The sequence below is a fragment of the Rhinolophus sinicus genome, chromosome 14, assembly GCF_057876585.1.
Source record: "Rhinolophus sinicus isolate RSI-liver-muscle chromosome 14, RSI-T2T, whole genome shotgun sequence".
Classification (NCBI taxonomy): domain Eukaryota; kingdom Metazoa; phylum Chordata; class Mammalia; order Chiroptera; family Rhinolophidae; genus Rhinolophus; species Rhinolophus sinicus.
Window position 1 is genome coordinate 165,642,094 of NC_142514.1, and position 26,314 is coordinate 165,668,407.

Here is a 26,314-nt window from a genome sequence, read left to right on the forward strand (position 1 = left end):
GCCTTCCCTGGCCCCTCCTGCCTCACTGGTCAAAGTCCACTCTGGCTTCGGGGTTCACCTGGTGCTTCGTCATGCCCTACATCATGCTGTCACCTCATTTGAGAGCGTTACCTAATCCTTAGTTTGCCATGTACCTTCCCCATACTCTGTGCCATTGCCCACACTGCAAGTGCTCACAAAATAGTGTCAAATAAACAAGTTGGATATTCCCTAGTGGATGAGAGCATGGAGTTGAATTGCATGAGTTTTCCTAATCCCACTCTGTTCCTTCGTTGTTGTGTGACCTTAGGTAAGTCAACTTCTCTGTATCTCAGTTTCCTCATCAATAAAATGGGGATAATAACAATACTTTCATAGTAGGGCTATTATCAACATGAAAGGAGTTAATCTGTGCCAAGCGCATAGTAAGTGCTACATAAATGTTAGCTATGCGTGGCAAAAAACACAAAACAAATTAAAAACTCAAGTTAAATTCTATCTAAAATTGTAAACACTTCTGAAACTTCTTTTTCTGGCTTCATTTTACTCCTTAGCACTTCCCACTAACATACTCTGTTATTTACAAGTTTATGTTTCTTGTGATCAGTCTCCCCCATAAGAATGTTAACTCCACAAAGGCAAGGATGTCTGTGCACCTGGCGTGTAGTAGGCACACAAGACGCTCTCATACCAGGTACTGCGATTATCAGCCATAGCTTGGCATCGGGCTTTTCCCAGCCCTGCACCATTTGGCATCGTCTCCAGCCTTCCAGTCAGAGGAAGCAGAATCCCCATTACAAAGGTTTTCCAAAGGGTGCTAGGGAGGTCTCCAAGCTGACACCCCACCTGAAACCGGCAGGGCACGATTCCAGAGCCTGCCCACCACTTAGAGGACGAGCTGAGCAGCCCTCAGGTTTGGGACAGAAAGGACCGTGCCACCAAGTCTAGTCATCGTGAATGCCGACGGGCTCTCAGAACACACCTGGTCATCCATGGTGTTCACGCCGTCCGGGCCCAGGGCTTCGATGGCCTGGTGGATGAGGTCCGTCCTCCCGCAGTTGAGCATGCGGAAACCCAGGTCCTGGTTGAATCGTTCAGTAGCCGCTCGGGCATCCAGCCTCCGGAAGGAACTGAAACAGCATTCAGGCCTGCACAGAAGAGTGTGACTGTGTGTGGACGCTCTCTGCTAGGACACCGCCGCTTGGGAAGACATGACAGTTGTGCCAGGCTGACGTGTGGCATGAGGACAGGGTGGGTAGGAGGGACTGGGAATGACTGTCTGATCAGCGGTGACTGGCCACGTTGTGCTCAGTGACACGAAGAGCACATAGTGCTGGTGTTCTATGAACATATTCAAGAAATGCTCTGAGCTCCTGGGAGCTGTCAATTGCCAGAAGACAAAGTCCCCTGTAAAATGATCTATCAGGGGACTTTTCGAGGAGGGAGCTGGGTCTGGGTTTGGGCCAGAGCTTGGCTGTATAGGTTTTGCATGGAGAAGGCTGCACTTGGCCTACAGAGTGCTTGTGGCCAAGGTCCAGTTCTTAGCTCTACATTCTCTCCTCTCAAGGCTTCGTGGTGAGGCCCCCAAAGCACTAAGGAGATGGTGGAGAGCGGCCCAGAATCCCACTGCAATCAAGCTGTGCTACCAAAGGCAAGTCACAGATAAAACCTGCATCTATCACGGGCACACCACAGGCTCCGCATAGGCGGCTGCAGCCTGGAGTCTCGGTTAGGCTAAAGTGTAGAAAGTTTAGGTCTCAGAATAAGGTTTGGGCATTTTCCATGAAAACAGAGGAGGCCATACGTAACTGGAGTCTGGGCAGGTCAAAAAAATAAAAAAGATGCAAGGCTCTCACAGGCCAAGGATAGCCAGAAGGAACCTCTTGAAACTCCTTCTGGAGACCAATCTAATCCAAGAGAGGCACATGGGGAAGGAAATTAAGAGCCAAGGCTTGGGGCCATATGGACCTGAGTTAAAATCTGAGCAGGGCCACTTTGCTAACTGCGCATCTGTGGGCAAATTACTCTTCCTCCCAGATCCTCAGTTTTCCCATCTGTAATATGGACACGATAGCCCTTTCTTTTCTCACGTTGTCATGAGGACGAAGCTAATGCACGTTAAAAGGAAGGGCTCAGTATAATGTCTGCATCTAGGAAGTGCTCAAGAACATGGCCACAATTACAGGTAGGGAGGAAAGAGAGGACCCACTTCTGCTGCTTTCCCCCCGAATATGCCAGAGATCCAGATTGTGAGAGCTCTCCTGCCCAAATCCAAATGTGTGTCTGTCTGCTCTGTGCACCAGACCAGTGGCTGCAGGAGAAGCATCCAGAAAGCAGCCAAGGCCCAGAATGATTATTTCTAACAGGCTCGGCAGGTACTGAGGACCTTAGAGCAGCTGGAAGGCACTGCAGCCCTTGCTTGCTACCCCTCCCAACCTCCAGAAGGAGGGCGTAGAGGGGCTGGCCGGGGGCTGGGCACGGGGGCTGGGGCCCTCCCGCCTCGTGCCTCCCGGGTTCCATACTTGAGCTGCCGGGGCTCGCAGTCCAGGCCGGGGAGCAGCAGCCGGGCCGCCTGCCGGATGTCGCCGCTGTCCACGGTGAGGCTGCGACGGTGCTCTGCGTAGGTGATGGCCACGCGCATCCACTCCATCAGCGGTGGCAGCAGCATGAAGGGCCTGCGAGGCAGCAGAGAGAGAGAGGGTCAGGCCCTGGGGGGGGGGGGGGGGGGGTGGTGTTCCTGGAAGGGCAGAAGGGGACCCCCTCAGCACGCACTCTCAGAGGACAACGGCCAAAGAGACTGGTCACCCTCAGACTGGGAGGTGTGGATGGGACCTGATCCTTCTCACAGAAACCCCAGTTGCTCCCACTCCACAGAAACTGTGTCATGGGTCAGAAGGAATTCCTGCCAAGGGCCAGGAGAGGAACCAGAGGACCATAGGGGGCCAGTGAAAGAAGGGGTTTGCCACCGTGTGGAGCAGGAGACGCCTGCCTTTTCCAGAGAATTCAGACGGGGTCTGCAGAGGGGAGAGACTGCCTCCTGGATAGTGGGGTGCAAAGGAGAATCAAACAGACCCAGGTTTCAAACCCTGCTTCACCATTGGCAGCTGGGCTCCTTCATCACCACAACCCCCCTGAGCCTGTTTCCTTCATCTGTGAGACAGGATAAGACCTACTGCTTGGGGTTGTCAAGAGGCTAAATGAGGCAACGCATATCCCACCATATGTGCTCAGTGGACAGCCATTCCTTCCTCCACGGGCACCTGAGCTGAGGCGGGCCCTACACTACTTCCTGTGGCAAGCCAGGGTTGTCCCAGCTTGGTGCTCCAAGTCCTGTAGGAGAAAAGGTCAGGGGGGCCAGGGTAACACTAGGACACTTCCACCACAGTGCACGGCACTAGAGGGAAGCAGAGAGATGGCTCAGCTCGGCTTCAGAATTCCAAACTCCAGGAGGCACCTTATGTAAGGTATTATCTTGTCATCAGAGGGCGCCATTCACACGGAATGCGACGAACGCCCCCTGGGGCTGAGCAATACATTGGCTCTGCCGCGCAGGGGCCTGCCTTCTCCCTTCCCCAGGCCCTTCCACCCCACCCTACTCAATCTTTGTTTCAGCTGGAGAGGCAGGGTCTGCCTACTATTGAGGGGAGGTTGCCTCTGGTTTTCTATTAGTGCTGGCAATCTCCCATAGTGAAGAGCTCCTGGGAAGACCACCGTCCGACAGATCTCACTGCTGCAGAGGGGCCCCAGTGGCCAGTCTTTGGCTTTGTGACTTGATGGACACCCAGCCTGCGCTACCCAGAGTAGATGAAGCTCTTCGCTGCCTGGGATGAGGCGGCCCTGGATCCCTGCCCCTTGTGGCTGTTCTCTCCACTGACAGCCCATGAGTCGCCCCCCTTCCACCCTGTTCCTGCATATGCTCCCCGCCCTCCTCATGCCTGCCACCCCTACATCCTTCTTGTTAAACTAGGCCAGGGCCCGGCAGCCAGGCCCCCTACACTCACCCCTCCCTCTGACACACTGGGCTCCTTGAGCCGTAGGCCCCCACTGTGACCGCCTTCTTTCCCCTAGACATGCAGAGACGTTCTGTGACCAGGAAAAAGACCTCCCCAGCTACTAAGTAAATCAGCTGCAGGGAATCACTAGAGGCTGCCCTCAGATCACACATCTCAAGTGTCCAAAAGCTTAGGTCATCTTCAAAGTTTTAAAAGCATCTGTCCTTGAGGGCAAAGGATAGTCTCATTTTTTAAACAATATAATCAGATGGGATCTTGACGGTGGCTCATTTGGAAGTTACTTTGATGTTCTGATTCTGTCATTTCAGAAAATCTATCTGGGTCTGAGTCACTTAACTCGTGCCCTGAGTGTACCAATCGGTGTGGTGAGGGAGAGCCTGGCCAGTCTTGGCCTTCAAGGATGCCCGGAGCCTCACCCCAACCCACTGTCCTTTCACCAGGACGCACCAGACCACCAGGCACTAATGGCTCTCAAGCCCACCCTAACCATTCCCACCTCCTCATGACAATGAACCAGCTCTTACTTCTGCCAGTCCAGATCCCATCTACCCTTCAAAGCTCAGTTCTAATGCCACCTCTTTCCAGAAACCTTCCCAGATCCCTTCTTTCCAAAGCAAAGAATCTCTTCCTGCTCCAAGATAACCTTAGAACTCTTTCTTCCAGCAGTGACTGGGTCTTGTCTTCCTGACCAGACTCTCTCACCTCAGGGATGATGCCTTCCTCATTTCTAAAATACGCCTAGCACAGGGCCTAGACACAATAGGTCCTCAATAAATATTTGCTGAATGACTAATAGCATTGCTGAGCATCAGGAACTTAAGGTATCCAAGTTTTCAGTTCTGGACCAAATCCTGTTTCTGCCCAGAAAAAGAATGGTGAAAAAAAAAAAAAAATGGGCACAGTGTTCACACATTAGAGTGGGAAGCCAGGACTCCAGGGGGAACCGTGTAGGTTCTAGAAAGGACCAACAATCCATTTGTGAATCACCTCTGTTTACAAGATCTTTCTTGATTACGAGTGCCCATTTGAATTCCCCCCAAATAATTCTGGATTTTACAATTCTTACATGACAACACTAGAAGGCAAGCTCAGAGACACTCTTCTATAGAGCCGTCCTTTTGATTCAAGGAGAAGGCTTTATCTAAACCACAAGTGTTGGGAAATGAAGTGTAAACAAAAAGATAGTTTGTGGATTTGCCAGTCATTCTTCCCTCTCGTGGCCAACAGCCAAGTCAAAGCTCCAAGTGCAGCCACTAAAGATCTAAGTGGCATCTCCTGGCTGCACTAGGGGAAATCCAAGAGGGAACTTGGGAAATCATGAAGTCTAATCAGATGGTGTCGTGATTCATTCTGTTTTGTGTTTCTTACAACTTGGCACATGAAAAAAATTCCATATGGATAACCTCAGTGGGCAGATACTGGGGATTGGCTCATTTGGCCTCTATTTTACCGTCTTAGCTGGAAACGTGGAAAGTGGAAAACTACATTTCCCAGACTCCTTTGCAGCTGGGGTCCTGGATGCAAAACTGGTCTCACCATTAAGATGTAGCTGAATGAGATCTGGTAAATGCAGATGAGGCAGAGGCCACTTTCAAGCCCCCTTTGCCTGCTTTTGCCAGTGCCAGGTCATGAAACACGAGGTCTTCCTCTCTTTTTTTTAACCCCTACAGAGTCATCAAATGTCCATTTTCCACCTTCCTGGGTAGTTCAGAGGAAGTGGTAATGCTAGTAAAGCAACAGCAGATTCCAGCTTCAAGCCTGAATGGCAGCTCCAGGGACCATCTCACAGGAAGCGGTCCCCACAGCCCACCATGGACAAGTTCTGTCTGGTCCTTGGAGTCACGCTTGGAGGCTCAGCCTTGAGCCTGCAACCTGAGCCACTCCAATGATTCTGTTGGTACCTAATTCCCTGCATTATATCCCTCCCTGCTTAAACTACCTAGGGTGGTTTCTGTTTCTTGAATTGAACACTGATTAATATTCTCAACATACAGAAATCCTCCAGGGTCAAGATTGTCCCTCTGCCTCTGGGGTGGTGGCTGGTGCCCATCTGTCCACAAACAAGGCCCTGCCAGCCCCCACACTGACCTCCAGGCCTTTCTCCTCGGCCTACCCACCTCCTGGGTCTGTGGTCCATGGGAAGGTAAAATGACTTACGAGTAACATCCTCTCCTGGGCCAGTAGGTTCCAGGCTACTATTTCCTTTCTGGTAATTTCTCCTAGCCCCCTGAGCATGCTGAGAAGAGCTGGCCTGCTTTACTGGACATTCTGGAAAATCCCTATAAAAACTCCCTAGGCCGGGGCTGTGTCCTAACTCGAGGGTGAAAGGGCTCCAGAGGACTTAGGCTGAGAATGACTGATGTTTGCATTGTCCCAGCACCTCTCTGCTTTGTTTGCTCCCACAGAAAAAGGCCATTTCCTCTTCTTGCCTTTCCCCCAAGGCTCAGCTTGGCCGACAGCCTTTCAGTGCTGAAATGCTGGTGCCTGCAGTGGAAGAGCAGGGCAGGGCTGAAGGAGTCACCTTTGTTCAGCCCTTCTGCCACCGAGATCCCCTCTGCTGGGTCTGGTACCCCGGGATAGTTGTCTAGTGCTTTGGTCTCAGGATCCTGTTTGTACTCTTAACAAATGACTGAGGCCCCAAGAGCTTTTGTTTGTGTGTGTTATTCTATCGATATTTACTGTATCAGAAATTAAAACGGAGGAAATGTTAAAACATCTGAATACACGAGGTCACATCGCATCAGCCATCAGAGTGATAACGTCATCATGTGGCACACAGCCTCTGGAAAACTCTCCTGAACCCTTGTGAGAAAACGAGAGGGAAAGGCAAATACCGCACTACTAGGGCAATAATTTTGGCCCTGTGAGCATCCAGAAAGTCTCTGGGACCCCAGGGTTCCCCAGACCCCACTCTGAGAACCACTGCCTTGGACAAAGGTAGCAGATCCCTAAGACAAGGCTGCTTTCGGGCTGGCAGGCAGCAGGGCGTGGGGTTGGGATTCTGGCCCTGGTGGCACATGGTCTGGCCCATTCTAGAACGGCTTTTGGTTGGCAGGCACACTCCCGGCCTGGGGATCTGAGGGTCCCACATGCCTTCTCTGCAGAATCCTTACTGGGAGAAAGTTCTAGTGTCCTAGACTGACCCGGCTCTGTAAACTTACCCTCCTTGGGCCTGTTGTTCTGTTAAAGAAGGGATTAAATCAGTGTTTCTAGACATTTTCCATTGCGAAAGCCCCTTTTGCAGTTATTTCACAGACCCCACGTGTATCTACTGTACAGTGCTCAAGGGCTGGGACTCTGGAAGGACACTCCTGGGTTAGAATCCAGGGTTCTCCCAATGAATTAAAACTGTGATCCTGCGCAAGCTATGTCACCTCTCTCAGCCTCAGTTGCCCCATCAGCAAAATGGGTATAACCACAAGGACCACCTCACAAGATGTATGAAAAGTGCTCAGCAGAGCATTTGGCACATAGTACGTTCTTGATAAAGGTTAACTATTACTACTATTTTAGTATCTGTTGATAGAGAAAATATGCAATAGCAAAAAAGACTATAGGAATCTGGTCTTATTAAATGCCTCAGCTCCAGCCTTCTTCAGATCAAGCCAATTCTCTCCCCCCAGGCCCTCCAGCAAGTATAAACATATAAAGCTTGCAAAAGCCTGCTAACAAGCTGCCCACCACCCACTCCATTCACCTCATAAAAGAGAGAAAACAAATGTGACCACAATGTTGACTGTGAGCTGGAAGTTGTTGCTGGTGGTTCAGGCACAGGGCAAGGGGCAGCGTCAAGGACCACAGACCCAGGGGCCGTGGGTCCTGAACATGTGAGACGGGGGGCGTGGCACGAAATTCCTGTGAGGAGCCTGTCCACCTACCCACACCGAGTGCTATTGGTGCCTCAGCTACAACCCGCCCCCCACATGCATGTAAATACCTCAAGTCAATCATTGATATGACAAACAAAGCCACATAAAAGGGTCATCAACTGGTAGCATTTGTGTGTGTGCATAAAAAAATGATTGTCATGTGGGGGAGCCAGGAAATACACCAATGAAAAAGGGTCTTTTACATGAAGAGGGTGAGAGGAGGAAATAGAGACCAGTGAGGCCAGATGCTCCCAAGGTGACAGAGCCAGTTCAGCAGCAACAGGGAGACCAGACCCACATGTCACGATTCAGTTTCCCTTCATCTCTCTTTGAATTAATCATACAGATGAGCCTGAGTCTATCAAGCCAATGGCCTCATACGGCCCTGTAACAGGACTAGGTCTGCAAAAGCCATTTTCCCTGTTAAAAAAATGAAAGAGAATAAACTTCTTAAGGCCTTGATTTTAAGAGGTCCCTGCAGCCTGGAAAAAAAAAATAAACCCAGCCCTACTCAGCAAGCATATGATTTATTGGGATTACAGCCCTATAAGCGGTGTCTTAACAACATGGAACGGGAAACGCCTCCAATTTCCAGCTCAAAGCAGGCTCTGTTCTTTCTCAAGGTGGGCAGGGGCCTCGGGGAGTCAGGTTGGCAGATGGGGCACAGGCCTGTGCAACTTGAGCCCCAGGCATGAGAAGGCCTTGTGCCTCTGTCCCCAACCAGCAGGCTGAGACTGGGGCCAGCAGGCATGTCCCCTCTGTGCCCACCCACGAGGAACTGGGTACAAGTACTCAGGCAGACCCCAGATGTGCCCACTGCCTGGGCAGGGCCTTGAGATCTGGCCAGAGCTCGGCCTTGAGAAAACTGGACTGTGGTTTCTTCACTTCCACCCTTGGCTGGGAGCACAGAGGGCTCTGGGGTGTGGGCCTGGCTCCCAGGGCTGGGAGGGTTTGGGGAGGTCCATGATGCCCTAATGAGGTTTCCCCAGCACCCTCTATGCCCAGCCCAGCCCACCTGTGAGCACAGTTAGTCTGGGAGAGGAATCTCAAGGGACCAGCCAGACAGCTGCAGATGTGTCTCAAGGGAGGGGGTGGCCAGAATGGCTCCCACCCTCAGTCCTAAATTCTTCCCCTGACTTTGCCCCACCTGCAGTGGGAGCCACTGCGAAGCACTGGGTTGAGTGGGCGTGATTTCCCCCCTGCATTCCCCCTTCTCATGGACCTGGCTGTGGAGTGTGCTGCTCCCACACCCCTCCCCGCTGTGCTATCTGGGCTGGTGCTGGCGAGTGGAATTTGTGAAGATGCCACATGATTCCCAATCAGATGACAGCTCTAGCAGCAGACACTTCTCCGGGAAGGTCAAGGCCGGCTCTGTCGTGCAGCTCTGCGGTCCTCTCCACAGGTTCCCTAAGATTTCCGGAGCCCACACGTCCGTGGAGAATAAAACCAGCATTGTACCACTGAAGCCAGACTCTCCTCCCAGCACAAAGGAAGCAATTCTAGTCCAGTTCACATCTTGGATTAATTATTTTTCTAGAATTGCTTGGTAAACCAGAACCGTTTGGCTCAGCTTAGAGTTAGAGTTGGGTGGCATCTTTCTTCTGACCCCACGCCTCTCTTCTGCAGCAGCCATGCCACCTCAGAACCTGGAGCTGACCCCCAGCACAAGCTCAGTTTAGGGTCAGGTGACTTCTATTAGAGGCGGAGCTCAGGGCTTTCTTTGGGAAAATATACTTTTCTTCAAAAGCTCATCTGGTACAGATTAGAGGCACTAGATAAACCTCCACTTGTCGGCCTATGCGTATAAATGGATATAAATTTAGAATACCACCAAGTTGTAATTAGTTGAGTGGTTCTGCCTCTTCCCAGGGGTTGCCCTTCAGGCCCCGATGGAGCCTAAAAGTGAGCAGTGGAATGAGAGGTCAATTGTGTGAAAACTGGGGGACCCTGGACTGGCTCCCAAGCATCCAGGAATAATAGGAAAACACAACTCCCATTTGCAGAGCATGTGCTATGCACCTGGCAGGTGTTAAGCCCTTTACGTCCATGGTCTCATTTAATCTTCATGTCTACTCTATGAAGCAGGGCCTGTGACTATCCGGGCCGTACACATGGGGAAACTGAGGGCTGGAGAGGTGAAGTCACCTGCCCAAGGCCATGCACATAGTCAGTGGCAGAGCTGGGATGTGATCCCAGGTGGACCCCAGAGATAAGCTCCTATGTAGTAAACCCCCCGCCACTCAGTCACCTGCCCTGGCCTCCCATCCCTGGACCCTGCCCCTTCTCCATTGTGGGATGATGACCATTAGGCAGAGTGACCATATAATCCGTCATCCAAACTGGCCTACATTTGAGAGGGAAAAGGAGCATTATGACTAACAGCACCAGGACGGCCGCTGAAAGCCAGAGCTGCGTCAGGAACACCGAACATCTGGTCACCCTGTCAGGGCACTGGGATAAAGCACCTCTGCCTGGCCCACGTCGTCCCCTCTGCGAGTGGGAGGCCCGCCCTGCCCACCCACCCTCAAGGAGGCCTCCATTCTCCCTCCAGGACTGCACTTAGCCCATGTTGTTATTATTTGATTTGTTTGCATGGCTTTTTGTCTGCTTCCTCCTCTGAACTGTAATTTCTCTGAAGGCAGAGACTGTTTTGCTCACTGATGTTTCCCATCTCTCGACACAGGAAGCCACATTAGAAACTCGGCCTTTGAATTTATAAAGACATGGCACATTACTCAGTCCTGGAGGCAAAGTCCTCTGGCTGCTCACATGTTTTCAGGGGTCCACTCTTTCTCCAGAAGTCTCTGCAGGGCTCCAGAGTTCATGAAATGGAGAACTGCTTTGTTTTCCATTCTTGGAGGCTTGCGTTGGCTTGGGTTTTGGCAAATGGATCTCTTCAGGAAAAAGAAACTACTTTCCAGATAAAAAGACACCCGTTCCACCGGAGAACTTTCCACCCAGGAACACCTTTCTGGGGGTAGCATGGCTGACTGGAGCTAAGACAGTTTCTGGGAGGGCAGCAAGTACGTTGGGATGGAGCCTTCTCAGCGAGGGAAATGGCACATGCACTTCTGCAGACGTCAGTGTGGCATTGGGCTCCACTGGAGGGGACACAGCCATGTCTTTGGACACCTTGGCCTGAGTCCAGGGTGGCACTTATGTGTGTGGGGTGGGACAGATTCCAGTGGAGACCGCATGCAGGCCACCACCCCTCCACCCTTTCTCACACAGCACGGAGGGCGCTAAGTGCTGCGAGGGCCAAGGCATCTGGCCCATTTCTCAGGCCCAGCATGGCAGCCTGGTGGGCAGGCAGCTGGTCCAGCAGGCCAGAGCATTGCTGCTTTCCACACACCTGGAATGGAGTGCTGTGAAAGTAGGCCTCTCTCCAGTCTGCTGGGGTGTGGCTCCCTTGGCCTAAGGCCACACCTCACTCCTGGGGCTCACTGCTGCCATGTGCAAGAGCCCAGCCTTTTCACCCATGCTCAGCATGTGTGGTGGCTCAGAAGGGACCACACACTCTTTCACCATATGGAAGCCAGACGGAAGAAGGCCTCCAACCTGTTCAAACACACGCCCTGCCCGAGGGCACTTGCTACCACCCATCGGCCTCTGCCAACGAGGCAGGCTTGGGAGGACCCTATGGCTTAGCTGTCCTGCTTCATTTACCACACAAACACCTGCTGGGCAGCCGGGCAGGGATGGGGGTCTTTGGTTTAGAGTCTCTGGATAGGAATTCCAGGTTGGATTCAGCTGAGTATAATCACACAATACCCGCCTTCCCCATGCCCCACAGTCTAAGGCAGAAAGATGACCCATTCAGAGTGTCAGATAAAGAGTTCCAGAAACTTGTAGAAGGAGGTAAGGGCATGGGGCTCTTGAGGCCGGACAGAGATACACATGTCAAAGGGGAAATTCCTGACTGGCATCTAGGGGCTTTGACTTGAGCTGTAGATGGGGTGCACCCCAACCCAGACAGAGAAAAAGACAGTGCAGGCTTCCGGGACCCGACCTTGCTTTCTGTACCCACATCCCAACTGCTGCCTCAGGCAAGACTCTGGCATTGGCTTCTGAGCAGCAAAACCACACTGCTATGATGTGCTGAGGGCCTACTATGTGCCAGGTGAGCATGAGGCATTTTGCATATATTACCCTCTGATACAGCCACACTGCAAGGGAGGTATAATTGTTAGTCTGCATTTTACAAATGTGGAAACCAAGGCTTTGAGAGGTGCACACATGTCCAAGGACACATAGGTCACATAGCTAGTCAATGGAGATCTGTCTGGCTCTAAAAAACCCAAACCAAACAAACAAACAAACAAAAAAACAGACTGTAGGGTCTTTCACGAGACCACACTGCCCCACACAAAATGCTCTGAGCTGGCCCGCTGGCAGGTACTGTGGAGAAAAGGCTCCCCTCAGTGGACCCATCTCAGCCCTCTGCCTGAACACCAGCTTCTGCACCCACAGCCTCAGCAGCCCTGACTCTGGCGGGAAAGGAAGGCTGGGCTGGTCCCCAAAGCCTAAGGGGGTGTACTCAGACCCCTTAAGAGCCTCCTGCCCCTAAATCTGAACATTAAAGCAGTAAAGGAGGGTACAGACAGTTGTCAGAGGTGGTTGGTCTTGTGGGAGGAGGAAAATCTGCAGAGCTGCCTGGTAAGCAAGTAGGAACAGGCTAGAAACCAGCCCAGCTTGACTCCAGACACTGCCTGAGCTCCTGCCCCCATCTCAGGGTCTGGAAAGTCAATAGCAACATTCTTTAAGGAAGCAAATTCAATTCCCTTTAGAGATGGGATTTTCCAGCACGGAGGAGCTCAGACAACATGCAGACAAAGGGGATTGTTGTGGGTCCCTTATAAAAACACTCCAAAGGAATGAAGCCTGGGGCCTAGCAGTTCCCAGTCTTCTCCTTTTCTGTGAGGACCGGTGGTCCTAACAATGGGACAGGAAGTCATACCCAACAGGCAGCTCCTAGGGGGCACTTGTCAATGGCTGGGCCAGGATCCTGTCCTGTCTCCATCCCGGTTATCTGGCACTGGCACTTCCGTTGTCTGCCCCAAATCCCTGGCCCGTTCCTTTTTGGATGCCCAGCCTCAGACTAGCCACCCAGGACCAGCGACCTCAAGTCTATGGGGGAAGAGGCCCCGAGTAGCAGAGAGCGAGCTGCACAAGTCACGTGGGTAGAGGAGGTGCTGACTGAGAGACCCGGTTCCCAGGGTCTTGCCTTCTCTCTCCTGGGAGGCAGGAGGTACATATTACCAGGACCACATGAATTCACTGTGTTATTACAATCGGACCTCCCTGCCTGGGCTCAGATCTGCCTCTTCCTACCTTCCTACCTCTTACCCTCTCTCAAGGCCTCAGGCTGTTCATCTGTACATGGTGGTAATAGCTCCCTCCAAGATCTATTGTGAGCTCTGTTAGAGAACTGTGTATTTAAAATGCTTTATACACTGTAAAGCTTTGCTTAGATGCTTCTAGCCCATGTAAAAATGAAGCAGATAATATCACTTCCAAGCTTAACACTCAGCAATGGCAGCCGGTCGTGAGTAGGCAGGTACTACGGCCAAAGCAGCAAGCAAGGGGCCCGGGACACGGGTACACCGTTCACTTCAGAGAGTGCTCGTCTCACTGCTTGGTCTTGGAGCCAATGGGTGGATGAAATCCAGTTTTGAGAGTTCTTTGAAATCCTTGGGTGGTGGACTATGATAAATCTACAGTCTGGATATGTGTCAGTCCAAAATCGTCCTCACTGAAATACCCCTTTAGGACATCTGGTCTACCTCCTCTTCTGGTTCCCTGGCTGTCAGGGCTGCGTTAAGAAGGAGTTAAGGGCAGAGACTGAAGAAGGTATATATGAGAGGGAGAGAGAACATGCATTTGAAGTGATGTGATATTTAAATTCACCATTGTTTTTGGATTCTTTATGCATTAAACAAGATTTCATTATTTTAGTACTCCCATAGGTTTATGAAAACTAATGATACCGATAAGGGCAGTTACCCTTGGTGAAGCCTCTGTGCTAAGTCCTTTAAAGGTATTAATTACCTCATTGGATCCACACAGAAACCTTTGGAAGTAGGTCAATCCGTTTTCCATCTAAAGCTGGAGAAACTGAGGCCGCCGCAATTAAACAACTTGCTCAAAGTGCACAACTAGCACATGGCAGACCAGAAACCCCATCTTATGGTCTTTGACTCCAAAGAATCTAACCTTTAGGTGAGAATCTACAGCCTATTTCACTAACTGGACAAAATATTTAACTGCCTACTATGTGCCAGGGACTTTTCTATGTGCTGAGGACACAGTGGAAACAAGACTAACCCATGGTACTCGCATTCTAGAGGGGCCAGGAGGGGCTGCAGAGAAGTGAGTAAATAAATACACGAGCAAAGTAATTTCAGATAGAGGAAGGTGCTCTGAACTTCAAAAAAAAACCAAAAAGCGGTGAAGATGATAGAGAATGACTGGGGGTGGAAGGGACAGCTTCCTGGGTGTAATGCAAACCACAAACAAGTCATCTCAGGGGTTACTGGATGTACCAGTCTGGGGGATCCATGCAAACAAGAACTTAATTCACCCAATAGTTATTCTTATTTCTTTTACTTTCATTTTGGGTAAACAGATGGAAATTGAATGCACAAAAAGGAGGAGAGAAAAAGAGAGAAAAGAGCTTAACGTTGCAAATCTTGAAATGGTATTTAAGGGAACCACAAGTCAGTAGCATAAAGCCACCACTGCCATCATCTCTATTATCTGATAAGAAAACACTTCGCAAGCTGAGCAAAAGATTAACGAGCCCACTTCTTCTGGCTGAGTACACAGCCTATCCCTGGGCGCTTCCTATTTATGTAAAGTACTAGTGGGGTGGGGGGAAACAGCCCCCCTCTGCATCTGGAATGGAACAAAAAGGCGCCTGTGTCTGCACTGTGTACCTCACTTATGTCTAGGGCATTTCCCTAGAACTTGGGGAACACCCCCCCAGGAAGTAGTCACTGCTCAGATCTTCACTTTACACAGGAGGAAACTGAGGCTCAGAAGGCAAGGAGATCTGCTGCGATCACAGAGCTGGAGGAGGAGGGGCTGGGTTTGACCCTCGGGCTGGGCGGCCTCTGAGGATGCACAAGGCCCCACCTAAAAGGAGCATTTGCAAAAACCAAAAACCCAACACCCACCGAATTTTTGTGTTTTTAAAATGTGGATCCATTATTGTCACGAAATACGCACCTTGAAACAATAAAAATCCTGCTGTGACTTTTGCTGCCCATGCCACCCTGCCTGTCCCAGTCTTCCGTGGCTGTCCCTTAAGGCTCAACTAAAATCCCAGGCTGTCCCGACACTGCTCCCCAACTACTCCAGCCTTCTCAAAGGTCCTCCTGAATACGAGACGGTGAAGACGACGTTGTGTCCAGGCACTCTTCTAAGTGCTTTCCGTGCATTAGCTCAATCAATCCCAGCAACACCCATATGAAGTCGGCACTATTATTCCCATGCTAAGACGTGCAGACTGGGGCACAGAGGCCAATGACACGCCCGAGGACACCCAGCTCTAAGGCAGAGCTGGGATTGAATCCAGGCTGGCTGTAGGGTCTGAGGGCCCATCTAATCTACTATCGTGCAACCCAGCTTCCTCTTACACTGTCTGCTGGTTTGTGCTCATTTTTCTCTTCTGTCTTGTTTCTCTGCCTCCCTCATTAAGCTGGAGACTCAATCGCATAAGCCACTCTTCATAATTCTTATATCCTTTCCCCCCCCCCCGATCCACAGAAGCACCGGGAGAAATGTGAGTTAATAAGTAAAGCACTTAAGATGCTATCCGTCTCTATTAATATGTGCTCTGTGATGCTATAATTAGCAGTGGTGTTTGTAAGTAGCTGCATTCTTCATTATTATTATTGTTAGTCAGTAGCGGTTATATTAGTCGTATCAGTAGTAGTATTAATAATCGTGTTAGTAGGAGTAGTAACCAGATGCCCCTTGAGACCACAATGAAGAAAGACTATTCTGGGTGTCGAACATGTCACCGAAGTATGATTATGACCATTATAATAATGTCATATTAGGAGGAGGAGGAGGATGGCAGCCACCGTTTAGTAAGTACTGTTTCTGTGCAAGGAACGAAGTGCTTTACTGTATTGTCTCATTTAACCCCAGCGGCCATCTTATTAGCCACCATTTTACCCGTGAGGAAACCAAGGCCTAGAAGAGGAGCTGACATGTCCTACTGCTAAAAAGTAGCAGAAATAACACCTCCGGGATGACCCTCTGGTAGTATCTGAAGCCACAGGCGTGGACTTCAGATGGAGTGGATGGGACCCATTTAAGGGCTGACGTCTTTGCTGACTCCAGCTTTTCCAAGTGCTGTTCACATCCTTGCGGGAAACTTCTTGGCTAGCCTGCCATGGCACAGGGCAGCCAAGAGCTGGGCAGGACACAGCTTCTTTCACCAGGACCTCACCTGGACAAGGGCCTCAGCCTTGGAGCAGTAGCCCCAGGAGCCTGTGGCAAAATCGCTTCATGGGAACTGGGAGCTGAGGTTACTATCAACACAGCACTTTGGGCCCCATGCTTCCTAAACCTGCCCAGGGGTGCAGGCCAACACACCAAGCAGCTCCAGGCTGGGGAGTTTCAGGGGGACTCTTAGTAAGTGCTTCTCCTCACAGCATCAAGGCAAGCATGTGGGCAGGGCTTCCTGGGGCCTTCTGCTCCCCTCATGTGCAGAGTGGGGTTCAGGCACTGAGAGGGGACGTGGTGTAGAAACCACCAAGTTGGACCACTGGGGCAGGACCTTCCAGGACACAAGCTCAGCCCCAGGTTTCTGTTGGTCACGAGGGCCGGGCTCCCTCTGCAGCTGCATCCCGCACCACGTTCCCTGTTCTCTGGCTCTGCCACACTGCTCCCAGCTGTCTCTCCTAGGACCACGTTCCCTCTGCCTAATACTAATGGCCACGTTAATAATCCCAGTAGCTAGGACTTCACATTCACTGCGTCCCAGCTACTGTTCTCACGGTGCAGCGTGTAGTAACTCATGTAACCCTTACGTCCTATCCGTGACTGCGAGGACTGTGCAGGGAAGGTTCCGCAATCAGGAAGTGTAAGTTACATCTCAAACACGTGTCTTTGAACAGCAGTTCCCTCCTCAGATAGGACTCCGACTGGCTAAGAAATCATGGCACCAGATATTTCCAGGCTCCATCCTACATCAGACTGGCTAGGCTCCCACGCTCTTCCTGGCTTCGTGTCCTAAACAGCAGCAGGCCCCCAAGCCTTCTGAGTGTGCCCCCCGCCACGAAGGGGCCCATGCAGGGCTGGGGAGGCAGACGCAAGGGGCTGGGGCCTGAGGCTTCAATTAAGCACATGGACTAATGGATGGACAGGTGGCCCACTGCCATTCCCCGTGTTCCAGCTATTCCTCAAGGGTCTGGCTCCTCTGCTGTGGCTGTGCTGGCACATGCACTTGGGAATGCCACCTGGTGAGCCCAAGCCCTGGAACCCGAGGTTCTGAGGCACAGACTCAGTTCAGCGCCTGCGTCCCTCAGCCCGCTCTGCACCTCTAACTGTGTCTGTCTCCCTCCACATGTTCTGCTTGATGACATTTCTTCCAGCAACCTGCTGGTGAGCTGGCAGACTACCACCATTCCTGAATGTCCACACAGCCTTTCCCCGCACTTTCCAGACTCTTCATTCCCATGAGGACGATGACCAAGGAGCTATCCTCTGCCCAGGATGCTATTCCAGCTCCCCATCCTCGGCCGGCAGGTATGACTCGCAAGAACCAGTCAGCCAGGTGGCTGGCTGTCCATTCTCTTGCAGACCTCGGGGGAAGGAGGAGCCCCCATCTCCCTGGGTAACCCGGATCTCTGAAAGCAAGCTCTTTCACTTTGAGCTTGGTCTCGGGTGATGATATGCCCTGCAGGTCAGCAGCTGTAACTCACTCTGTGTTTGAGACCCTGCCTTGTGTCTCGCTGGGGTCTGTGGTGCAAAGCTGCCGGCACAAAGTGTATCCTGGAAGAGTGCAGGGAGGTCCCAGCTGTGAGTCTCTCCCAGGGAGGCCAGGGAGGTGTCCTGGGAGAGGAGAAACAGGTGGGGCTGGAACGGCCCCAGAGGAGGTGGCCCCAAAGGCCGGGACCCACCCAGGTCGCCTTAGAGCTTTAGGACCGGGTCTCAGCAGCTGGGTGGGAGAGATGTAGCCTGGTATGGTGAAAGGCATACCAGAGAACCAGAGAGACCTGGTTCGAATCCCTGCCCAGCCACATACCAGCTGGGTGCCCCCCACCTTGTGTCCTCATTTGTGAAATGGAGGAATGCTAGCACCTGCCCCGTTGGTTTGTTGAGGGGCACAAAAGAAACAGAAGTAGGTAGAAATGCTTTTAAAAAGAAGAGGTGGCTACTTTTACATGTGTTATCTCACTTAATCCTCCCCAGTGGGATCACTTAGGTCCCTTTTACAGATGAGGAGGCTGAGGTGTGGAGGGGCCTCTCCTCCCAAGCCCTGGTGTTGCCTGGCTCACTAGACCCGCAGATGGAAGTATATTAGAGCGCGTTTATGTCCCTCGCAAAGCTGCCCCACTTGCCACCCGGAGCTCCCACGGTTTCTGTAACTTCCTCCTCCCACCATCTCCCCTCTCAGACCCAGAGGAGGAGGCTTTGGGGAGATGGGCCCCATACAGAGAGATTCTAAGGCCCCACTGCACAGCTCACAGGCTCTCCTGACTTAGCAAGGAATGCTGAGCTGAGCTTCACACAAGAGGGATGAACTCATGTCCCACCCGTTAGTAGCTCAGATGTGGTCACACACAGCCCCCCAACTAGAAGGAAGAAGAATAACTTCCTCAAGGCAGCACCATCTACGAGCACAGACTTGAGTGGCACCGTGAATGGTGCCACGTGGCCAAACCTATGCCACCAAACCGAACCCCTTAGTCCACGTGTGCAAAGCAGCAGAAGAGTCACTCAATCCCAACAGATCCAGAAATCTTCAAGCCCACCGAATCCCCAAATCACACACCTGCTGTCACACCTGAAATCAGATATTCTGTCCAGTTCTGGTTGGGGATATGGTCCCCATGCTGCTGACATGGGACGGAGGACGGAAGTGCAAGGGGATAAAAGGACAGGGAGAGAAAAAGACAGACAGACACATATCCCCAAACTTCCACAGGCAAAACTCCTTCACCCTGGAGGCCTAGCAAACTCTAGCTACCTTGTGTACAGGACAGGTTTTCCGCAGAGCTCTGGCGAGGCTATCCGCGTGGCATAGGGAATAGCGTCAATGATATTGTAGGAACTCGGTGTGGTGTCAGAAGGGTACTAGACTTATCGGTGTGATCACTGTGTAAGGTACGTAAATGTCTAATCACTACGTTGTATGCCTGAAACTAATGTAATATTGTATGACGACTATAATTGAAGGGAAAAAAAGGAGATTGGAGTAGTGGTGCCATGAGGGGATACGTGGCCCGACCTTCAGTCACAGGCGAGTTCTATGGTCCCCAGGAAAGGCCGCCAGGTCTCTGAGGCCGCCGAGGTCTGCCCCGTCAGAATGCATCCACGCATGGCAGGACCCACTTCCGCGGCCAGAAACTGGGCCACCAGAGAGCAGTTGGGCTGTTGGCCTGATTGTTCTTAGGGTGTCCTCCTGTTAATGCCCACATCTGACATTTTGGGATTCTTTTTTACTAACGTGGTTCCAACTTCTCATGTGTCTAACACTCATTTGAAATGATTCATGGGAAGATGCCTTCACTACCAATTTCTTTGTGGCACAGTGTGTTTTTTAAATAATGAGCTATCGAAACACACACACATGTGTATGTTACCGTTCAAGCTTAGCAATTACAGACAGACAAGCAACTCAGGTCCTATAGAAACCCTGCTACTATGTTTTAGAGCATCAGAGGCTGGCAACACTCCACTGAGGAAAGCCAGTGGGCAGCCACAAGACATCAGGCTGCTGAGCACAGAGCCTGCAGAGAAGCACCTCCCTGACCTGCCCCGTGGACACAGCCATCGTCACAGCCAAACGGCCATGCAGCCCCAGGCAGCAGGTCCAAGGAAGTCTCTTTGGCCTCTTCTCCCAGCGACCTTTGCTTATGTGACCAGGCCCAGTCTAGCACCCTCGGGGACCTCACCAAACAACAAGACAGCCGCCGCCTTGGGCCCCATCCCAGATGTTTTTCTTGCCCTTTCTCCCTCCCGGCCGACTCCAGCAACCACAACAATTTCTCCACAAAGCAGAAACAGCTGGGGCTTAGGGCCCCTGCTCCGGTTCCACCTCCCTTCCTTCAGGAAACCCGGGGCCTCCACCTACAGCCTTCTTGCTCTGTATCAGGCCCAGAGTGCCCCGCCTCTGCCCTGTGAATACTGTCTATCTCCCAGAGAATTAAGACCATAATGACACCAATAACAATAACAGTGGTGGCTGCACTTACTGGAAGTCTACATGTGTGAACCAGGCCACTATTGCTTTATGCCTCTCATAATGACACAGTATGTGTAGTGGTTATAAGCCAGGCCTATGGGGCCTTGGCAAGTTACGGAATCTGCCTCCACTTACTCATCTGTAAAATGGGGCTGTGTAGAGCACCCATTTCCCGGAAATGTGTGCATTAAATGCATTAACACGTGTAAAGGGCTCAGCACAGTGCTTGGACATAGTAAATGCCCAGCAAATGTTGACTATTCCTCTTTAATCCTTACTACTACTTTGTTACCATCCCATGTTTATAGCTGAGGAAACTGAGGCTCAGGAGGCTGGAACCTTGCACAAAGATCATAAGGTTCATAAATGCCCGCACTGCTGTTTGTGCCCAGGCGATCTCATTCCCAGCTCCCAGTCTGGTTTGCCATATGGCCATAGGATTTCCAATGTTTCCCCAATGGCTGTTTATAATGAACTGGGGTGCAGGAATCTACCTTTGTACCTTTGTTTTCTGTAACCATGGAGACACTGGAGAAGTGGGCATGGCTGCGGAGAGGGTATGAGGACCACACAGTTGATGAGACTCAGTGTCACTCAAAGACAATGGGCAGCTGAGGCAGGGGGACGTGGAAGGCGTCAGCACTTCTGTATCAGGTCCCAGATCGTCTCCCCCCTCGATCGGCACAGAGCCCATTGAGCTTTCTTCCTCTCCTGGGCCCTGCTGTGGGGTACAAGGCACGCAGACGGGGCTTCCTCAACCAGGGGCAAGTGTGTCCCACTCCCTGAACCTTCACGGACACAACTCTTGAGCCCATCGACAGACCCTGTCTTAGGTGGCCAAGTGGTGGCCTCCAGGTAAGACATGCCAGTTTATATGCTGTTTTACACAAATTACAAAAAACTCATCCTCTCCAGCAGAAAAAAACCCAAAGGCGGCCGTCTGAGTAGACCAATTAGAAAAGGCCCCCTGTCCTCAGGCTTACATGGCACCATGTATCCTCCACTCATGCCCTTTGCTGGGGTTCCTTGTGCAGTGCACAACCTGTACATCTGTTCTGAGCAACTCTGCCCCAGGCTGGGAAAGGACTAGGACCCTGTACAGAAAGCACTAGACTGGGAGCCAGCAGGCTGGATCCTGGGGCTACTCAACCACTAACCTACTAGAGACCAAATAACCTGCGAGAGCCACGACATTGTGGTGTGTAAATGAAGGAGGGGATGGGGCAAAACCTGCCTAAATCCCTAACAGTGACATCTTCGTCATCAAAGGAGGTGACAATTACCACTGATGGAGGGCCAGTTACCACCCAATGTCTTTCCTAGAACACCAGCTCACTCGATTCTCACTACCACCTTCGTAGGTAGGTGTGCATACCTCACTTTAGAAAAGAGCAACTAAGTTTCAGAGAGCCCAGGAAGTGAGCAGTGGAGCCGGCAAATCCGAGACAGAGACCAAAGCCCACTTTCTGAGCCTCAGTGAGCCTTGCTACATCAGCCCAGGGTAAAACAAGCCCACTGCATTCCTGGGCCAGGCCTTCTTCCATCTGCATTCCCAGTCACCTCCTGGTAAGCAGGAAGGGCTGTGCCAGGGTACTTTTCTCTCTGCCCATCAGTCAGTCAGTCAACACACACCAAGGGGGCAGCCCATGGAAGGTCCCTACCGCTCATTGTTCAGGGCCATTCTCGGGGGATCCAGGTTGGGGTTCTCCATGGATTCCATTTGTGGGCACCGCAGAAAGTAGTAGAGCGTGTGGAGGGCGTCTGGGGACCAGGTGATGGGCTGGGGCGGCTGGCGGGCCTGCCGGGCAGGGCTGGAGCCAGGACACAGCGGGTGGCGCCCCTGCATGTGGTGCATCGCCCGGGAAACCAGGTCACCTGGAGGAGAGGGCAGAGGGAGAGGGAAAAAGAAAACAAGTCTGAGTTCATAGACCACGTTCTTCCAAGGATATTTGCAGTTAAAGAGAAACGGCTCCCCTTGCCTTTGTAATTACTGTTTATCCTGGAGCCAATAGGCGGAGGTGGAAACTGTCACCTAGACACACAACAGCAATTTAGTTTCCCTTTCACTTCCAGTCCTGCCTTACAAGCTGAATGAAACACTTGGCATGCCTCTCTCCTCCAGAACGTATGCTAATGTGGTTTCTTTTTCAACATCCCCACTCTCTCCACCATCCCACGGGCCTCTCCCCAGCTCTCTGACCGAGGGAATCTCTCTGGGTCTCTTTTCCCAGCCTCTAACAACCAGTGCCAGGCTGGGTGGGGACACCCCCTGTACTGCCTGGTGCAAAGGCTCAGTAAGTCAGCAGAGAAGCTGCCTCAGTCCCCCACACCTCAAGCAAAACCATCACCACCATCTACTGAGTGCTCGTTACGTGCTCAGCGTTCGCTTCCCTAGAAATAGGATTTAACTTGATCCTTAAAATGCTGGGGGCCAAGTATTATTCCCATTTTACAGATGAAGAAATTGAGGCTTATCTGATAAACAAATACTTACTGACCCCACACATTTGCCTGGTCACAGGATGGCCTCAATGCAGTAACTAGTTGAGGTAACTAGCCAAGGTCATGTGCCCAGCTAATGGTAGACTCTACATTTGAATCCAGGCCTGTGACCTGGGCTGCGGCCAGCCCTACTGAAGTCTGTGGGGTCCTCAGATCCGGTGCTGTTTCTGCCCAAGTCTTTTCAATATTCCACCAGCTCAGGCAGGAAATGTCCCATCATTGTGTGAGGCCACAATGCTGAGAAAGGATGGGTAAAACAGCCCCAGGCCCCTGCAGGCCCCTCAGTTCTGGGAAAAGTGGTGCCTTTCCGTTCTCCTCAGGGGGTCCTCCCCTGTGGGTCAGCTTCCCCCCATCTGGACATGGCTGACCCCAAGCGGGGAGAAGAAATATGCAGGTTTTAACTGGGCAAGTAAAGTGTCATTCAATGTACGTACGGCAAAACCAATTCATTCATTTTTCAATTAACCTTTACTCTGCAGTTTCTGTGAGTCTGGTACTCCATGCCATTGGGTCCCTGGCACCCTGCACGGGATCTACTGCATAACAGGTGCTCAGCAAACACTTAGAGAGTGAAGAAATAGCCTTCATTTCATTTTAAAATACAACGTCTGGTGTATGTTGAGCACATTAGCTGCCCAGTTCTCCCATGACAGCCAGAGCGATGGAGTTTGGCTTCCAAGCAAGGAGGATGACACCCCTGGAATTGGAGCTCTCCACTGGGAAAGAGCCCTCCATGCCGCCCATCCCCAGCGCCTCACTCCTCTCTACACACCTGACTCTGCTCATCCATGCATTTGTAGCTCAGCTGCCTGGCTGCCTCCTGGCAAACCCCAGCGCCAGGAGAGTTGAGGGCAGTGAGTTACTGACAACTGGCTCCTAGCTCCAAGACTGATTTAATTGGTCTGGGCAGGACCCGGGCCATCTGTACTTTGCAAAAGTTCCTGTGATGAATCTAATGTCCAGTCAGGTCTGAGAATCACTAGGTAAATGGACAAGAGCATAGATTCCAGGATCAGACTTGCTTGGCCTCAAATCAGGGCTCTGCTACTTCTAACCCATGCGCCTTACATAGGTTACTTATCACAGCCTCAGCGTCCTCATCTGTAAAATGGAAACAATCGTATCTAACCTAAAAATTGTGAGGATTCAAATAAATAATAAATGTGAAAGCACGCAACAGCCTGCTTGGCACAGGGTAAGTAGTGGGTAAATGTTAGCTCTGATTACTGTCCTAGTATTCTCATTCCTCTCTCCTCCAGGCCACCTCCCATGACACTCTTCCTTCTGGGCCTCTGCCTGCAGTCACGCACTGCCCCACATTTCCCAGGAGAGGAGTCCAGGCCCTGAAATGCCAGCTCCCAGCCCTGCCCTTGGGTTCCTGGGTGGTAGAAACTGGCTTCAACACCCCCTAGGCCAGCCTGCCTCCGCACAGCTAATTGTACAGCTAAGTTGGCTCTAATAAGTTGAAACCTGGCTCCCATTTCTCCAGGTCTAAATGTCATCACTTTTGGCAGGACCGCAAGGAGAAGTCAAAGAACCTGCAACAGCATCAGAGGGAAACCTTGCTGAAATATCATTTCAAAAACAGACAAAGTACAAGTCATCATCATTGATTATGTTTATGATCGTTTTATTATTGGTGTAGAACCCTTTGGTAGCACATTTCCAGCCAGAATGCAGGCAAGAAAAATCAAGATACAAAAGGGAGTGCCTCCCAAGGGCTCCTTGAAGGGGAACTGGGAACAGAGATGCCTTCGGAAGATTCAGGAAAACCATGCAGGCAGCAGAATGGCAGCTGGAGATGGGGTCTCCAGGCTCTTTGCTTCAAGCCCAGTTGCGCGCTGTATCAATCTCTCTCAAAGACCAAAAAGGCAGAAGCCTGCAGACCACCCTGATGAGGGATCTAACAAGAGCTAACAACTTGCCGTGGTCTGCAACCCTCATTTATGGCCAATCAGAAAGTTGATTGCTTTAGCTATTCTCAGAGTGATTTTCTTCCTGGCCACTTTCAATGCTCTAGGCTTCAGGCTAGACATGAAAAGATAGACACAAATCTCATTCAATCTTTATACCTACCCCTTAAGGGAGGTATTTCCATTTTACAGACAAGGAAACAGTCTCACAGAACTTAAATGATGTGTCCCAGTTGCACAATGAGTCAGTCAACCAGCTGGGACTGGAACTGGGGTCCCGTGTCCCAACCACATGCTCTGAGCTCTTGCACCATTGCTGCGTTAAGTGTGGTCTGCAAACTGGGGCAGGTCTGTAAGCTGCTTGTTACTGCTTCACAACAAGTTAACTTTAGCAATTAGAAAACTCCCACAGCAATTTGACAGAGTGATTTTATGTTTATCTAATCCAATCATTTTAAACGGCTTGTATTGACGTCTTTTATTTCACTTTTCTAGGCATTCGTTTTTATTGTGTTTTAGTAAAGTTTCAGTCTGCCACAGTGTGGGAGCAGGGTGGATAAAATCCCTGGCTATCGCCACACCTAGTTTGAGAAGCTGGAGCCCAGGCTGAACTGTATTCCTGGTTTAGCATAGGTAGACAAGCAAAGCTGCTTCTGGAATGTTCTTGTACTTGAGAATCAATTGCTCCTAAGCTTGATGAAACCTCTGTCTGGAGCCCAGAAACACCCACGAGGCATGAAAAACAAGCCCTTGCTGCTTGTTAATCATGAAAGCCTTGATCAGAGGTGCTACAGGTTTCACTCTGGTCTGTCCAACCCTCATTATGAGCCATCAAGTAAAAAAAAAAAAAAAACACAGCAGTGAGAGTCTGGAATTTCGCACTGTCTTCAACATGAGGCCTACACCGTCTGGCTGTCTTTACAAAGAACTGCTTTATTTTGTTTATTTCTTATTCCCTCCCGTGTATAGTTTCATGGGTAGAGAGGGACAGAGAAAAACACAAGTGTCCAAGCTCCCTATGCAGCTGACCTGATACCAGAAAGAAACTTCTTGACCTACCTGGCAGGCTGGTCTTGGCAAGGTGCAGGGAGTTAATACATGGTAAACCTGGGGTAAAGTCTTAGGTACACGTTGCTCAGTGCCAAGTATCACTAGCCTCATTAAGTTCTTTAGTCTCGGAGCAAAAAATTACCATATCTGCCTCCACCTAGTCTCCTCCCTCCATCACAGTGGGCAAGCGAAAAAACCCTGGTTTCAGAGCAAGGGAGCTCGGGTAACTTGGCGCATGACACAGCCTGTGTGGCTATCTGTGAAAAGATGCTATGGGGCTGCTTCTTCCTGTTGCCCCAAGGAGTGGCTGGGCCAGGATGTGGACTAATCCTAGGTGGGATTTAGGAGGCAAACATTGAGGAGCACAATAGAGGACTCATTCCTTCTCAGTCATACTCACACACACACACACACACACACACACACACACGCGTGTGCGTGCGTGACATTAGGTACTGTTCTAATCACTAGGGATACAGTACAGCAGGGGACAACAGAGAAACTCTATTCTCGTGAAGCTGACATTCTCCTCAATTGAAAGAGATGACAGACTATTTACATGTAAAT

At 51.1% G+C, this 26,314-nt stretch overlaps 1 protein-coding gene across 1 annotated transcript in view; it reads right to left on the minus strand.

The window, feature by feature from the left end:
- The window catches only part of ABTB2 (ankyrin repeat and BTB domain containing 2), a 171,801-nt gene that overhangs the window by 16,246 nt on the left and 129,241 nt on the right, over positions 1-26,314 (minus strand). Inside the window, exons 3-5 of the mRNA XM_019738580.3 lie at positions 21,944-22,157; positions 2,502-2,654; positions 962-1,127 (exon numbers count right to left, since the gene is read on the minus strand). Coding sequence (XP_019594139.2) covers positions 962-1,127; positions 2,502-2,654; positions 21,944-22,157 — 533 coding nt within the window. The remainder of the gene's footprint in view (positions 1-961; positions 1,128-2,501; positions 2,655-21,943; positions 22,158-26,314) is intronic.